General features: G+C 42.9%; 1 protein-coding gene across 1 annotated transcript in view; it reads right to left on the reverse strand.

Moving 5' to 3' along the window:
• The window catches only part of LOC143774795 (extracellular calcium-sensing receptor-like), a 72,211-nt gene that overhangs the window by 13,713 nt on the left and 44,908 nt on the right, over positions 1 to 13,590 (reverse strand). The window contains exons 3-5 of the mRNA XM_077262563.1: positions 12,933 to 13,224; positions 9,336 to 10,160; positions 6,678 to 6,905 (exon numbers count right to left, since the gene is read on the reverse strand). Of these exons, the coding sequence (XP_077118678.1) occupies positions 6,678 to 6,905; positions 9,336 to 10,160; positions 12,933 to 13,224 (1,345 nt within the window). The remainder of the gene's footprint in view (positions 1 to 6,677; positions 6,906 to 9,335; positions 10,161 to 12,932; positions 13,225 to 13,590) is intronic.

Raw genomic sequence — 13,590 nt, forward strand, 5'->3', positions numbered from 1 at the left:
TTTAATTTTGTTATCTCGTACCGTCCAGGTTCTCGTAATGGGAAGGCTGATGCTTTATCCCGAATCCATGCTGCGGATTCCATACCTGGAGCCCCGTCCAAGACCATTCTATCTGATGCCAATTTCATCTGAGTTATCCACGATCAGGACTTGTGGAAGGAGTGCAGGGAGGCGTATGAAGGTGATGTATTTCTGGCCAACCAACCTGTTGATATTAATCTTGTCTTTAAGGGTGGCATGTGGTTCAGAGATTGACGTATCTACGTCCCAGAGGTCATCCGTCTGCAGATCCTCAAGTTGGTACATGACTCCAAGTTGGCTGGTCACAGGGATTACAGAAGACACAAAAGTTCCTAAGCCGATTTTTCTGGTGGCCAACTTGCCTGAAGGATACTAAGGTCTATGTTCTCTCTTGCGAGGTATGTGCTCATTACAAGACTCCTCATGTGGCACCTATGGGTCTCCTGCAACCATTACCTGTTCCGTCCCCACCTTGGGGGTCTATATCAATGGACTTTATTGTGGAGCTGCCTACATCGGGGGGCATGAATACGATCATGGTAGTAGTTGATCGCCTGACTAAAGCCGCTCATTTTGTTCAATGCACCGGCCTCCCCTCAGCTAAGGATACAGTGAACTTGGTTATCCAGAATGTCTTCCGGCTGCATGGGGTCCCGGATAAGATCATCTCTGACCATACAGTTCACTTCAAGATTCTGGAAGGGGTTTTCCTCTGCACTCAATATTAATGTCTGTCTCTCTTCCGCTTACCATCCCCAGACAAATGGTCAGACTGAGCGTACCAACCAGACGTTGGAACAATATCTAAGATGCTATGTTAGCCATCTCCGGGATGATTGGTTGGAATTACTGCCGTTAGCCGAATTTTCATGCAACAATTCTCAGAGCACCTGCACTAAGTTCACTCTTTTCTTTGCCAATCTGGGTTATCACCCATGTATCTTACCTAGGTCTCCGATTAATTCTCCGGTTCCATCAGTTGAGGAAAGGCTGATTGAGATGATGCAAAATCTGGAGGTTCTGAAGGAATCCCTGACCACGGCTCAAGAACATTATAAAAGATCGGCTGATAGATTTCGTAAATCTGCACCCATGTTCAAGGTAGGAGATTCCGTGTGGTTATCAACTAAGAATCTGAAGTTAAACGTTCCTTCACAAAAACTTGGACAGAAATTCATTGGCCCATTCAAGATCAACGGTATTGTGAGCTCTGTGGCCTGCCGTCTGAAGCTGCCTAGGACTATGAAGGTACACCCAGTTTTTCATGTATCTTTACTAAAGCCTGTATCTCCTAATACCTTCCAGGGACGTGTTGTGCCACCTCCGCAGCCTGTGGTGATTGATGGGCAAGAACAATTTGTGGTGGAGGACATTATTGATTCCAGGATTCGCAGGAATCGGTTCCAATATCTTAAAAGATGGCAGGGATATCCCCCTGAGGAAGACTCTTGGGAACCTGTGGAAAACATCAATGCCCAACAGAAGATCTCTCGTTTTCATCAAAGATTCCCTGAGAAACCAGGTCCAGGATCGTCCTGAGGCCGCTTCTAAGGAGGGAGTAATGTCAGGACTCTGAACATTTTGATTACCTTTTGTGCATTACTGCCCTTTTCCAAGATGGCGTCTTTGGTCTCATGTGCACTGTGTCTTCCTGCTATAAAACTCCACCCCAACCTTCAGTCTGTGCTAGAGTATTCTGCCTTGCATCCAGCTCCTGACGACTCCCTGGCTTTGCACCTGCACCTGCTCCTGTGAACCTGTGTGGAGATCCTGCTACTCAGCTCTGAGTTTCTGCTGCATACATCAGTTTCCAGTAATCCTCCATCTGGCTGCTTGTGTTTGTTTCCATCTGCATTTGCTGGACATGTAAGCTGTTGCTGCTCTGCTTAAACCTGAGACTTTTACCCAGGCCTCCCTGGTTGTGCTAAGATATTATTTGAACTGCCTTATAAGCATATCTTTCTGTGTTTGGACTACCAAGGACTTATTCGTGTCAAGTATCCTCAAGAATAATTGTGCTTCATAGACTTTCTGTGTGATTGCATTTTCCTCTGAAGTTTCCTATAGACTGCTAAGCTGCGTTTAATATTTACTCCAAGTGTTGTGGACTTGAGTTTCTCTCTGCACCAGTTTGAATCACCGTGTGATAATATAGACTTTACCACTTATAAAACTTTGTCCTGTAGTTGTCTTGTTCCATGCAAAGAGTCTCCTGAGTTATCCCTTATAATCTCTACAAGAGCAAGCGACACTACTCTGTCCTCCTTCTCCTGGACCTGTGCTCTGCCTTTGACACTGTGGACCACTCTCTTCTGCTACAGATCCTCTCATCTCTTGGCATCACAGACTTGGCCCTATCCTGGATCTCGTCATATCTGACAGACTGAACATTCAGTGTCTCCCTCCCTCACACCACCTCCTCACTCTGCCCCTTGTCTGTCGGTGTTCCTCAAGGCTCTGTTCTAGAACCCCTACTCTTCTTCATCTACACCTTCTGCCTGGGGCAGCTCATAGAATCCCATGGAATGCAGTATCATCTCTACGCCGATGACAGGCAGATCTACCTATCCGGACCTGACCTCACCTCCTTACTTACCAAAATCCCACACTGTCTGTCTGCTATCACGGCCTTCTTTTCTGCTCGCTTTCTAAAACTGAATATGGACAAAACAGAATTCATCATCTTTCCCCCATCTCACTCTACCCCTCCACCAGACCTATCTATCAATGTCAATGGCTGCTCACTTTCCCCAGTCCCACACGCATGGTGCCTCAGGGTGATCCTCGACTGTGCCCTCTCTTTCAAGCCACATATCCAAGTCCTTGCCTCCTCCTGCTGTCTCAAACACAAAAATATCTCCCGGATCCATGCATTCCTTGACCGCTACACCACAAAAACACTAGTGCATGCCCTTTTCATCACCCGCCTTGACTACTGCAACCTCCTACTCTCTGGCCTCCCCTCTAGCACTCTGGCACCACTCCAATCCATCCTACACTCTGCTTCCTGACTAATCTACCTGTCTCCCCGCTATTCCCCAGCCTCTCCCCTATGCCAAGCCCTTCACTGGCTTCCTATTGCCTAGAGACTCCAGTTCAAAACCCTTACAATGACATACAAAGCCATCCACAACCTGTCTCCTCCATACATCTGTGACATGGTTTCCCAGTACTTACCTACTCGCTACCTCCGATCCTCTCGAGATCTCCTTCTCTACTCCCCTCTCATCTCTTCTTCCCACAACCACATCCAAGACTTCACCCGTGATTCCCCCATACTCTGGAACTCTCTACCACAACTCATCAAACTCTCAAAAACCATAGAAACCTTCAAAAAGAACCTGAAGACTCACCTCTTCCGACAAGCCTACAGCCTGCAGTGATCCTCAACCTACTGAATTGCCGCACAACCAGCTCTACCCTCTCCTAGTGTATCCTCACCCATCCCCTGCAGACTGTGAGTCCTCGCTGCCAGGGTCCTCCCTCCTTATGCACCTGTGTGCCTTGTTTTTTGCTCATGTTTAATTGTATTTGTCTATATTTGCCCCCTTTTCACATGTAAAGCGCCATGGAATAAATGGCGCTATAAAAATGTATAATAATAATAATAATAATAAAAAGAGTGGCTCATGGTTATATTATATAATTCTAGCATGTATATGCACTCCATGCTGGTATATATGTCCCTCATCCTGGTATATATGTCTTCATGGGATCCATACTAGTATACATATCCCTTAATCTGGTATATATGTCTCTTATCCTGGGCCCTATCTTTATATATATATCTACTATATAATTGTCTAAGGGTCACTTCCATCTTTCTGTCTGTCCTTCTGTCTGTCCTTTTTTCTATCACGGATATTCATTGGCCGCGGCCTCTGTCATTGAAATCCAAGTCGCTGATTGGTTGCGGCAAAACTGCCATGACCAATCAGCGACGGGCACAGTCCGGCAGCTAATGGCCACTCCTTCCTCCCCGCAGTCAGTGCCCGCTCTATAATCCCCTCCAGTCAGCGCTCACACAGGGTTAATGGCAACGGTAACGGGCCGCATTATGCCGCGGGTAACGCACTCCGTTACCGCTGCTATTAACCCTGTGTGACCAACTTTTTACTATTGATGCTGCCTATGCGGCATCAATAGTTAAAAGATCTAATGTTAAAAATAATTTAAAAAAATAAAAATCGTTATATACTCACCGTCCGTCAGCCCCTCGGATCCAGAACAGGCCTTTGCCACTCCTCGCGACGCTCTGGTGACCGCTCCATGCATTGCGGTCTCACGAGATGATGACGTAGCGGTCTCGCGAGACTGCTACGTCATCATCTCGCGAGACCGCAATGCACTCTTGGGACCGGAGTGCGCGAGGAGCATCGGTAACCGCTTCACCTGGATCCGGGGCCAACGGAAGGCGAGTATATAACTATTTTTTATTTTAATTCTTTTTTTTTAACAGGGATATGATGCCCACATTGATATATACTGCGTAGGCTGTGCAATATACTACATGGGCTGTGCAATATAATACGTGGGCTGTGCAAAATAATACATGGGCTATGCAATGTACTACGTGGCCTGTGCAATATACTACGTGGGCTGTGCAATATAATACGTGGGCTGTGCAATATACTACGTGGGCTGTGCAATATACTACATGGGCTGTGCAATATACTACATGGGCTGTGCAATATACTACGTGGGCTGTGCAATATACTATGTGGGCTGTGCAATATACTACGTGGGCTGTGCAATATAATACGTGGGATGTGCAATGTACTACATGGGCTGTGCAATGTACTACATGGGCTGTGCAATATAATACGTGGGCTGTGCAATATACTACGTGGGCTGTGCAATATACTACGTGGGCTATGCAATATAATACATGGGCTGTGCAATATAATACGTGGGCTGTGCAATATACTACGTGGGCTGTGCAATATAATACGTGGGCTGTGCAATATACTAATTTGGCTGTGCAATGTACAATGTGGGCTGTGCAATGTACTGCGTGGGCTGTGCAATGTACTGCGTGGGCTGTGCAATGTACTACGTGGGCTGTGCAATATACTACATGGGCTGTGCAATATACTATGTGGGCTGTGCAATATACTACGCGGGCTGTGCTATATACTACGTGGGCTGTGCAATATACTATGTGGGCTGTGCAATGTACTACATGGGCTGTGCAATGTACTATGTGGGCTGTGCAATATACTGCGTGGGCTGTGTTATATACTACATGGGCTGTGCAATGTACTATGTGGCCTGTGTTATACACTACGTGGCCTGTGTTATACACTATGTGGGCTGTGTTATACACTACGTGGGTTGTGTTATACACAACGTGGGCTGTGTTATATACTGCGTGCGTGGGCTGTTATATACTATGTGAGCTGTGTTATATGCTACGTGGGCTGTTATAAACTATGTGACTGTGTTATATGCTATGTGGGCTGTTATACACTCCGTGGGCTGTGCTATATACTACGTGGCTGTGCTATATACTCCGTGGGCTGTGTTATATACTACGTGGCTGTGCTATATATTCCATGGGCTGTGATATATACTCCGTGGGCTGTGCTATATACTATGTGGCTGTGCTATATACTATGTGGCTGTGCTATATACTACGTGGCTGTGCAATATATTACTTGGCTGTGCAATATACTACGTGGCTGTGCTATTTACTACGTGGGCTGTTATATACTACATGGCCGGCCGTGAACAATCAGCAAGAGGCGCAGTCCAGCCGCAAATTGGTGCGGGATTTGAACCACGCTTCGCTAATTGGTTGCGGCTGGCCGAATCCTGTGTATTCTAAAATCTTCATAATTAAACTACATACATATTCTAGAATACCCGATGCATTAGAATCGGGCTACCATCTAGTATATATATATATATATATATATATATATATATCTATCCCATCCTGGTATATACTGTATATATCCCTTATCTTTCCTGGGCGCCATCCTGGTATATGTGTCCCTTTAACTGGGCCCATTCCTGCTATATATATATCCCCCATCCTGTTATATGTGCCCTGTTCTGCCACTGGTCTTTAATGCATAGAAAAAAAGAACAATTATACTCCCCTTCCCTCCGCTCCCCCACTGCGTGACATGCTCATCTGAAGCTGGCAACTGACTCAAGAGTGCAAGTGACGAAAACGCATGATGTCACTGCCATTCTCCCCCAATCATGTGCATGCCAACATTAGCTGCTGGCTTCTGATTGGCTGACAGCTTGTAATGCTTTCCGAGGACGCACATCCAGTTGAAGCTTGTGTGGCCTCGGCGGGCCCTTATCCACGCCTGCATGAACCCGATTGTGACATCTAAGACCACTATTGTTACGCCCCTGGTTTTTAGGAAGTTCCTAATGGCTCCAATCATCTCTGTTAAGAGGCATAGTACGAGCTCATATTGGACTCTAGCTAACGATGGGGATTTCAAGCCCCTTATTCTCGGCAGCAGAGGACATCTCAGACACCAGACAATGATCTCAATCTTGTGACATTTAGAAAGGTTTTCTCATATAACTATCCTCTTTAAGTGCCTTATAGGTATTTTATGGCTTCTGGTGATTTTGCATCAGTGATAATTTTTCTTAAATTCTCTATTTTATACCCTCTCTTTCATACGTACCTGTTCTTGCCTATATATCCATTGTATGGCACTGCTGTTTAGCGTGAAGATGTCTGGACTCTTGACTGCCGAATCATACTGTCCAACCTTGACTTGCTTCATGACCCCATTATCATCCTGCTGCCAGTTAACGATGTCATATACAGCGGGAGGATCTCCATTTTTATCAAAGAACACCTCTATTCCATCATTTAACCTCACTTTGACATTCTGGACGTAATGTGTTAGCTGTAAATTTGAGAAGACCAAAAAAAAAAACCCTTCATGTCTTAAATTGAATTTATAAAGTGGGAAAAATCTTATTAGTCCTAACAAAGAACAACCTGATTCCAAGCGATCACAGCTTGGGTTACAGTTGCAGCAATGTTTTGCTGACCGAAATTCACATTTTAAGTGGAACGGTCATAAAATTGCCAATCTAAATAGATAATTTAGACCGATGAGGCGGATGTACTTATTTTGAAAATCCAATCTTTTGCATAATTAATTATCAAATGGAAAAACTAGTATAAAGGATTATACAGCCATTATAACATGGATTTTCAAAGTGGGTACACTGGCATCATTAAGTCCAATGTCTATATGGCATGCCATTTCCTTTGTGAAATCTGCTTTAAGAAGGTACAAAAAGGGAACAAGGGAATGACTATGAAAGAAATATGAAAAAAATGGCTGATTGACATAGAGATTTCAGAGAGAAGAAAGGGAAGGAAGATTCAGAGAACTAATTGTATTCTTTTATGTATGACAGGTGATCAGGTGGACAAAGAGTTCTACATAATTAGTAGTCTGTACTAAAAAGTGTTGTGCCATATACAGTACAGACCAAAAGTTTGGACACACCTTCTCATTTAAAGATTTTTCTGTATTTTCATGACTATGAAAATTGTACATTCACACTGAAGGCAACAAAACTATGAATTAACACATGTGGAATTATATACTTAACAAAAAACTGTGAAACAACAGAAAATATGTCTTATATTCTAGGTTCTTCAAAGTAGCCACCTTTTGCTTTGATGACTGCTTTGCACACTTTTGGCATTCTCTTGATGAGCTTCAAGAGGCAGTCAAACTTTTGGTCTGTACTGTATGTATTAATACTCACAATCTATGGTTAAATCTGATCGCTCCGATTGTCTAGGGGAGTTTTGAGGTAAATTTCCAAAATTTGGTGGCTAAGAGGTCATTTCTAGAGATGAGTGAATCTTTTGATATTTAAGTTTGCTAACTTTGAAAAATTATTCCCCAAAATACAATTTGAGGCAAACTGCAAGCATTCCGAACGCCCTGAAAAAAAAATGTATATTACACCCTGAGGTCTCCTAGGACTGTACGGGACACTTTTCCAGATTCACCCACAAAATGACTGCTGCATTTCCTGCCTCGACTTTTATACAGGCTGATAGTTTTTTCTGATTGGCTATGCTATTCTATGTAATGTGAGAGCTACAAGGCAATGTGAGAAGGCCTGCCTGTCTGGGCCCAAATTCAAGTAATACTTTTCTGGTTAATGCGATCTTCTACAATGTTTAAAATGGTGAGGGACATTTTTTAAGACAATTTGACGCAAACTCATGTGTATGCATTTTATTCCTGATTTATTAAAAAATAAAGTACCATCTACCATCTCTGGTAACCTAGGGCTGTAAATGGATAATATCCATAATTACAATACAGGAAGGAATTTATTATATCTGTCCTGCGGTTTTAGGGTTGGGAAGTGAAAAATGAAAATATCCTTTGTTGTCTTGATTGAGGAAGAAGTGGCAATATCCCTTACAATCTTGGGTCCCTCAAGTACAGTTTTTCAATACTGTCCAGAATGGCCATAAAGATCAACGCAGGCCAAGGATCTGTCCAGTTATCCCCTTGTGGCCACATAATTGTGAAAATTCACTGACATCTGAATGAGTAATAGATATTATAGCTAGATATTAAGTCTTAAAATCATACAGAAAAGCTAAATTAGAGTTTGACTCCGCCACTGCTGCAATTTTGCACAGCCAGGGTCTATACATTTTCTTACAACTAACAGTAAGCAAAGTAAGGTTTTCCAAAAATCAAAAATTTCTGAAAAACTTACACCAGATTCCAAAAAAATGTAGATAAAAAAATCTAAATTTATTACTTACATTTCTTTTTCTATTTTGGGGTTATTCATTGATGTTTTTTTGTGCCAAATTCTTCAAAATGGCTCCTGTGGTTCAAGAATTTATTTTCTTTTACCTTAACCTGTTTTGTGACTCTTTAACACAAACAGTCACTTGTTCTGTTAAAATATTTCAAAATTTGTATGAAAATATCTGACACACACAAAATCATTCCAGAGTGAGGTGAGACTAAATATTTTTGTGCCAAAATTTATTGACTTTTTAAAAAGTTGAAATTAATGGAATCAGTTGAAAAGACCTTGAAAAACCAAACCCAGCCAAACCCAGCCAAACCCAGCAAAAATAAAAAAAAACCTCAAAAACTAAAAGTTGAACACTATATAAAATACTTAAGAAAACTCACACATTATAAGATGAATAAGGCCAAAATGAAAAAATAGGAGAAAAATTCCAAAAACTAACCCAAAAAAGGCAAAAATGCAATAAGGGATTGGGCCCAAGGTCTACATAATGATGTCATATTAAATTTGCTATTTTACTGTACCTGCCAAGGTGTGAAATTATGTAGATTCGCACAACCTCCATTACGGAAAGGTCCGTTATTCTCTCGACATGACTGAAGGTCGTGTAAGGATTTAGCAATGACGTGAGCAGACATGTATATGTTATAGGACGTTCTCAAACTAGAGGCATCAGTATAGACATTCTCAACAGTCTCTAAGTTCTCATTCCCAGAACAGATTTTTGAAGAATCATTATAAATTGGATCATTATTGCCCAAAAATGTACATCCAAATGTTTTTTCCCAGAATAATCTAGTTACTGTTTCCCCCGGAGTATAAAATGGATGAGTTTTTTTCAGATACTCCTTAAATCCTGGGATTGTTGAACTGTGAAAGGCAAACCCTAAAGATCCAGAGAGTAGAGGAGCGTACTTCTCAACCAGAAGAATGGAGGAGATGGACCAAGCTTCACTTGCTACAAAGATCTTTCCACTGACATTCAGTTTGATCATCTCATCTAAAATTGGGATTAAATAGATATCAATGGAAAACACAATTATAACCTGGGCTGTGGACTGCTGTATGATACGAGTGATGTGGGGAGCATTTTGGTCTGCCCGATCTAGTAGAATATATTCTGTAAAGGCCACACAAGCTCCAGCTTTTAGAACCTCTTGTGTAATCACTTGAATCCCTAGTTGGCCATAGTCATTTCCCATTGCCACAAGCCCCAGCCATGTCCATCCAAAATGCAAGACTAGTTGAGCCAATCCTTTTGATTGAAAGGTATCACTGGGTACAGTCCTGAAGAAGGAAGGGAATTGTTTCCGGTCGCTCAGTAGAGAACTCGTAGCATAATGACTTATCTACAAGATTGCAGTGGAGAAAAAACATTATGAAATCTGATTACAACTAAGAGAAACACCTAGTCTATTCCCTAATGATACTCAGACAGGTCTAATAAATGAGAAATCGCTCTTTTAACACATATTCTACAGAGCAGTCTCCTCCTTTTGAATTCTGGATTCTCGGGACACAAATGAGCAGTACAGGGATGTACATGTGAGAAGATCAGTGATGTACTGCACATCTGAAGCATCCTGGTGTCATGATCCTGGTGCCCAAAGCAAGGAGAATATGGCCTTCCATGGCGCATGTGTAAAAATTCAGCAATGAGCAGTGAACATGGTTATGAATGCTGGGCTAATTATTTAAGATCAAGGTGGCTCCATGAGGCAGGGTTTACCAAGGAAGACCTAAACAATTGTTGAGCTTAGGCTTACCACTTTGTGCACTTGGGTCCTCATATGTGTAGGACAAAAGTACAACGTCTTGTTTATTAGATCTGTTTCAAAGGCTTCAAAGGTATTCTTAGACTTTTGTTTAAAGGAGGTTGTCCCCTTTCAGAAAATCCTGGCTAGGGGTAAAGTTTGTCATAAAAACAACAGACCACGATTTACGTGATTTACTCACCATCCTCAGTTCTACCGCTGATTCTGCAGTGCTGCTCCCATTGTTCATTATTGACTGCAGACTTGATGGTACAATGACACCATGGCAACCAAATCTCTGACCTCAGTGACCATGACTGTGGAGGCGCAAAATCCTTCTCAAAGCTGCTATACTCACTGGTTGGCTGTCATGTTGTTGAGTTACCCGCCAGGGCCGTGGGGTTCTCGGTATTGGGTTCGGTGTTCACAGGGGGATGTCAAGGTGGCTGCGACCCGGTCCATGGCCCAGGGCGCCCATGTAAAAGGGAAAGGTCTTTAAAGGGAATAAAGTTTATGTTCGTGACGCCACCTGTGATATTCGGTCAGGGTGACCAACACTGCTTTAAGGGGTCTGCTGGGGTGATGTTTTTGGCAGCTAGATGGTATACCTTCCCACAGGTGAAGTATATCCCCAGGGCTTCCCAGTGTGTAGATGGTAGAATGGTGAGAGGTGCAGTGAAGAACAAGGACACAAGATTGCAGTCTCTTTACCTTGTTTACTGTTGGTTTCAGCAGCCACAGTCCAGAGCACCAGATCTCAGGGCAGGACGGTTTGGAGGCAAGTCCAGAGTCCCGTTGTCCAGGTGGAAATCAATAGCCTTCCCTTACGCTGTAGTGGTGTAGTCCCTTACTGCTAAGCCTCTCGTAAGGTCCTCACAGATGTGGTGTTTCTCTCTCTCTGTCCCCCGTATAGAATAGGACAAACCTGTATGACTGGTGACTTGAGCCTGTTTATAGGGTCTCTTAGATAACCCGGCTCTGTGGGGTGCCACCGTGCCTCCTGGGTGTAGGTGCGGACAGGTAATGTGCAATCAGCTGTCCTGCCGGTCTCTGAAGTAAAGCGTAGAGGTCCTTACTACCTCGGTGATCCGGCTACCGGTTATCTATGCCATAGAAGGAGGCAGCCTGCTCGGGGCTGGTCCCCTTCTGGTATCCTCTCCAATGCTTTGCTTTCCTGCACGCTCACTGCAATGTATTCTGCTTTCTAAAATGTCTCTTTCTGGGAGCTGCAGCTCTTAGGGCATGCACAGCTCCGTGAACCCTCTATCCTCCTCAGATGGCTGTCTGGAACTAACTGACTTTCCCTACAGACTACCAGTTATATATATGTGGGGACTCACCTAGTAAATAGGATCAAAAGCTCCCCCTGGTGGCCTGGAGTGTGTTGCATGCTTGTGGTACCTGGGGACAGTTATCCTTTCTTGCCTCCAAACGTAGCATCACTCTCCCCAAGAGGAAAGCGACATTACTGTGATGACCAAGACCCTGGGGCACCACATTGTCAATGTGGAATTAGCACCAATTACAGACACTGGGAGTAGCAGTGGAGAGTCAGCAGGAAAAATGAGTAAAACACAGTTTGTTTATTTTCTTATAGCAAACAGCACTCAGATTCTAGGATTTTCCGAGAGTGGACGACCCTTTATTTAGTTCTCTTTAAGCTTAAGTCGCACCTGAAACCTGACCTGGCCATCACAACTGATGATCGTTGGTCATTTAGCAGTCAACGTAGTAATTACTCCCACACTTGCAATCACTGCTATTAAGGCCGAATTAAGATGTCCCTGAAGCACAGCTTAATTACGGACTATCACCTCAGGACTTATTTTAATTTTCTGACCCGAACTCAACAGCCCCATGTATGCCCATGAGGGTGTTGCATTTGGGTTAAGGGACTCAAGGCCAGACTGGAAGTTACAGTCCGTACTTGGACCATGTTTCAAGGAATTGAACTATTTCATGTGCTTTGTGCCAAGTGACTGATGGGTTGTCATGTTCTTATAGCTGAGACAGGCTACAGCTGAGGCCAGGCAGAGAACTTTTCTAAAATACTGGCAATCAGATGAATATATCTTTGGAAGCAGAAGCACTCCATGGATCTAACCAAAGCAGTTTTTTTTTGGTTAGTTCTCAAAATCTTTCCTACCACCACCCAATCCTCACTCAGTGTCAGAGAACCTGTTGGGGTGTATAATGGGAGCTGAGGTGATTGCAACATATAGCATTGCTATCCATCAGATCATTGGATGTTCGGCAATCAAAAGTCAATATTTTGAAAAGTACTAATACATTAAAATCTGCTTGTGTTCTAAAAGTTCAAAAAAAAAAACTTTTGGAATGAAATATAGGCACTTTTCTCACATTTACCTGTGGATATCTATAAAGGCCGAGAACATGAGCCATCAGAATGGAGTAGGTGGACATTGAGTGTCCAAGGATTGCAGCCATTGGTGGTCTTCCCAACCATAAATAATTAGGTATTGCTTGATCTTGGCCGGTGATCATTCCTAGGGTTCCTTCCAACTCCTTATTTAAGGCAGAACAGGAATCATAGGCCACAAAACCCAAGGTGATATTTGGGAGAACTTCTGGATTCTTATTTATTTCTTCCACTGCAAACCTCAAAGCTTGGAACTGCTGGAAAGTTTCAAATAAAAACCTAAGATGTAAAAACGAAAAGAAGGATGAAACTTCAGCCTTATTGATCAGAATTTATTTTTTTCATCTTAAACACCATTATCAGAACTAGTTTTGTGGAAGTTCTGACCATTTAGACTTTCATCAGTTAGTTGTATGTAATTGTGCTAAGGCACACAATGTAAAAGACATTGGGCCTCATTAATCAGAGATGTCTAGAGATTTTCAAAAAATAAAACCTGCTCTCTGAAGGGGTGATATTGGACAACTTTTGAAAAAATCCCTCATTGTACCAAGAGTCAACATTATGCATGTACAATAGGTAGGTATTTAAAGGAGTACTACCTTTTTGAGACTAAAGTCACACACTTTTTACAACTATTATGTC

The sequence above is a fragment of the Ranitomeya variabilis genome, chromosome 5, assembly GCF_051348905.1.
Source record: "Ranitomeya variabilis isolate aRanVar5 chromosome 5, aRanVar5.hap1, whole genome shotgun sequence".
Classification (NCBI taxonomy): Eukaryota; Metazoa; Chordata; class Amphibia; order Anura; family Dendrobatidae; genus Ranitomeya; species Ranitomeya variabilis.